The sequence below is a fragment of the Nematolebias whitei genome, chromosome 11, assembly GCF_014905685.2.
Source record: "Nematolebias whitei isolate Nwh7 chromosome 11, NemWhi1, whole genome shotgun sequence".
NCBI lineage: Eukaryota > Metazoa > Chordata > Actinopteri > Cyprinodontiformes > Rivulidae > Nematolebias > Nematolebias whitei.
Window position 1 is genome coordinate 19,450,983 of NC_056508.1, and position 2,579 is coordinate 19,453,561.

Below are 2,579 nucleotides of genomic sequence, written 5' to 3' on the forward strand. Positions count from 1 at the left end.
AAAGTTATGCTGTACACTGTTTAAGAAAATGATTGATATAGAATATTTTTTTTACTGGAATAAAAGTGATTTTTAGAAGATTCTCAACATTTTCAAAGACTGATTCTTGCAGTTGATGTTTCCAAGCCAGACTATACGACTTTCTGCAGTCAACTTCTCCGTTTGAGGCCCTTGGCATTTCTGGATTTTTGGAAGGAAGTGAAAACTGCTTTGCCAAACTGTCTGTCTGGCTGGAACATCATTCAATCCAACAGGAAACAACCATTGCAATTTACGTAAAAAATACTCCTCGATGGTCAAAATTACTCGGCCATGACTGGAGCTATTGCATGCCTACTAAAATGGTGGTTAGCAATAAAATGCCCAGATGTGTTACGTCACATGAGAACTATGTATTCTAAGGTCATGTCATATTGGACAGTGTTTGGGAGTTCACAGTTCGTCAGAAATGTTGCTCCGGCAAAAAAGGTCCTGGATCATAGAATCGTTTGGTTTTAACGAAGGCTACAGCGGACCTTTTCCATTTCCTTTGGGCAGAGTGAGTATCCATGTACCAAGCTGCAATTCACTGTTAGAACCAGTGTATATTTTAAAAAGAAAGATTGATGCAAACATTTGTTAATGGTGTACCAGGTAAACATTGATGAAACCCAAAGTATCTTCCAAATACACGGTCAAGGTGTTGACAAGGAACCTCGAAACATAATCGGATTCAACAGTAGTACAGGAGATATTTATGTCCTGGGCACTGTGGACCGGGAGAAATATGACATTTTGAAGGTAAGGTGAAGAAAAAAAAAACATTTAGGCAATTATTTTCTGGAAAGTTATTATTTTCTTGTGACTTTGGGGTAGGGAAGATACATGGATGGTTTTATAATATACTCTATTTTGCATTTCACCCCAGCTGACTTTTCTGGCACATGATAAAAAAACATATAAAACAGAGTCCCAACTGGCCATCGACATTCACATATTTGACACAAATGACAACCCTCCACTATTTGAACATCAAAAGTATAATATTACTATAGAGGAGTCAACATTACAAGGTAAGATCCTTATCCTAAACTATTTCCTGATGTGTGTTTTGTTACAACACTAAATGATTTTTTTTTTTCACAGTGTCTAAAAGTCAAATAAAATGCCTTGTTCTTGTAATATTTGGCAGGAACTGACTTGATTACTGTTAAAGCAACAGATGGTGACAGCAGTGAAAAGAATAGGAAATTTACATTTAGTATAGACTCGGTCACGCCTACACCAGAAGACTTGGAATTCTTCATTAACAAGGTGCCATTTTCTGGTTATGGAAGACTTTCATTCAAAGGATGTCTGAACTATGAGGTAAAGGTTTTTAATGCTAACCGCTGAGGGTGGGGAGATAAGGATGTTACCCATGTATCTGTTTTATTATTATTTAATTTATTATTATTTTATTTATCCGTTTTATTATTTTATTACAGGTCTCTCTTGTAACTGAGTCCTCGTGACTCAACGAGACTAACCTGTATAAATAAAGTTTGAATGAACGAATGAATCTGTGTATGTGTTAGTACAAAATATCCCATCATCCACAGAATGGGTTTTATTGAACCTTTCAGAAATAATCAGTGTGTTAATATTGACGACTGAATAATTTTTGGAATCAATCCAACTTAAGATAGCCACCACAGCCAACTGACCTCTGAAAACACAAAAATGTGTTAAATGAAAAATATTTACATCTAGACTCATTACTATCTATTGAAATTTTTAATTTATTGATGCTATTTAATGTGCCAGCCTACTGAAATATCAAACAGCTTTTGTTCAAGAATACGTCTATGAAACTGGATAACACACCGTTTTAAAATAATTGATCTAATTTTCTCAGAGAAAAGCCTAAGGAACTTCCAACCTTCTAAAACTAATCTAATTTCTCCCACCAGAAAGATGAGAAATATGTTGTTATTGTGACGGCCACAGACGACGGAAAACCAAAACCACTGTCCAGCTCCTGCACCATCATAATCAACATAGAGGACGGAAATAACCATCTTCCAGAGTTCACAGAACAAACCGTGAGCATCTACTGATTTCAGACAGCTGATGCATTTAAACACGTTTATTACATCATCTTTAACATTTTTGTGTCCTAGCCCCCAGAAGATGTAAAAGAAGGACGGGAAAACGTTTTAGTGTCACGCCTACAAGTTACAGACAAAGACACCAGAGGAACAAGGGCCTGGAAGGCAAAATATAAAATCCTCGGTGACAAAAACAACAATTTCAGAATCGCCACCGATCCAGAGACAAATGAAGGTCACTTGTATGTGGAAAAGGTATTTTTGTGTTCTTACCCTGTGCTATAGACAGATCTCCCTCAACCTTTACCCTGATACCTTGAAAGATGCATGAAATGTGATGCATGTTTTAAATAATGTTTATAACAAGCTTTTTAGAATCTTGAAGAAAACCGACACGTTATTGTTGGATTGCTGTCAGTCTGACTCATCTGGGATACTTGAGGCTTCATTAACATTATTAAATAATTATATATATATATATATATATATATATATATATATATATATATA

The 2,579-nt window shown here is 35.5% G+C and overlaps 1 protein-coding gene across 1 annotated transcript in view; it reads left to right on the forward strand.

Moving 5' to 3' along the window:
• The first annotated feature begins 341 nt into the window (after positions 1–341).
• Positions 342–2,579, forward strand: part of LOC119416655 (cadherin-like protein 26) — a 9,788-nt gene continuing 7,550 nt past the window's right edge. Inside the window, exons 1-7 of the mRNA XM_037683841.1 lie at positions 342–347; positions 422–538; positions 634–780; positions 908–1,052; positions 1,172–1,347; positions 1,932–2,063; positions 2,142–2,324. Coding sequence (XP_037539769.1) covers positions 342–347; positions 422–538; positions 634–780; positions 908–1,052; positions 1,172–1,347; positions 1,932–2,063; positions 2,142–2,324 — 906 coding nt within the window. The remainder of the gene's footprint in view (positions 348–421; positions 539–633; positions 781–907; positions 1,053–1,171; positions 1,348–1,931; positions 2,064–2,141; positions 2,325–2,579) is intronic.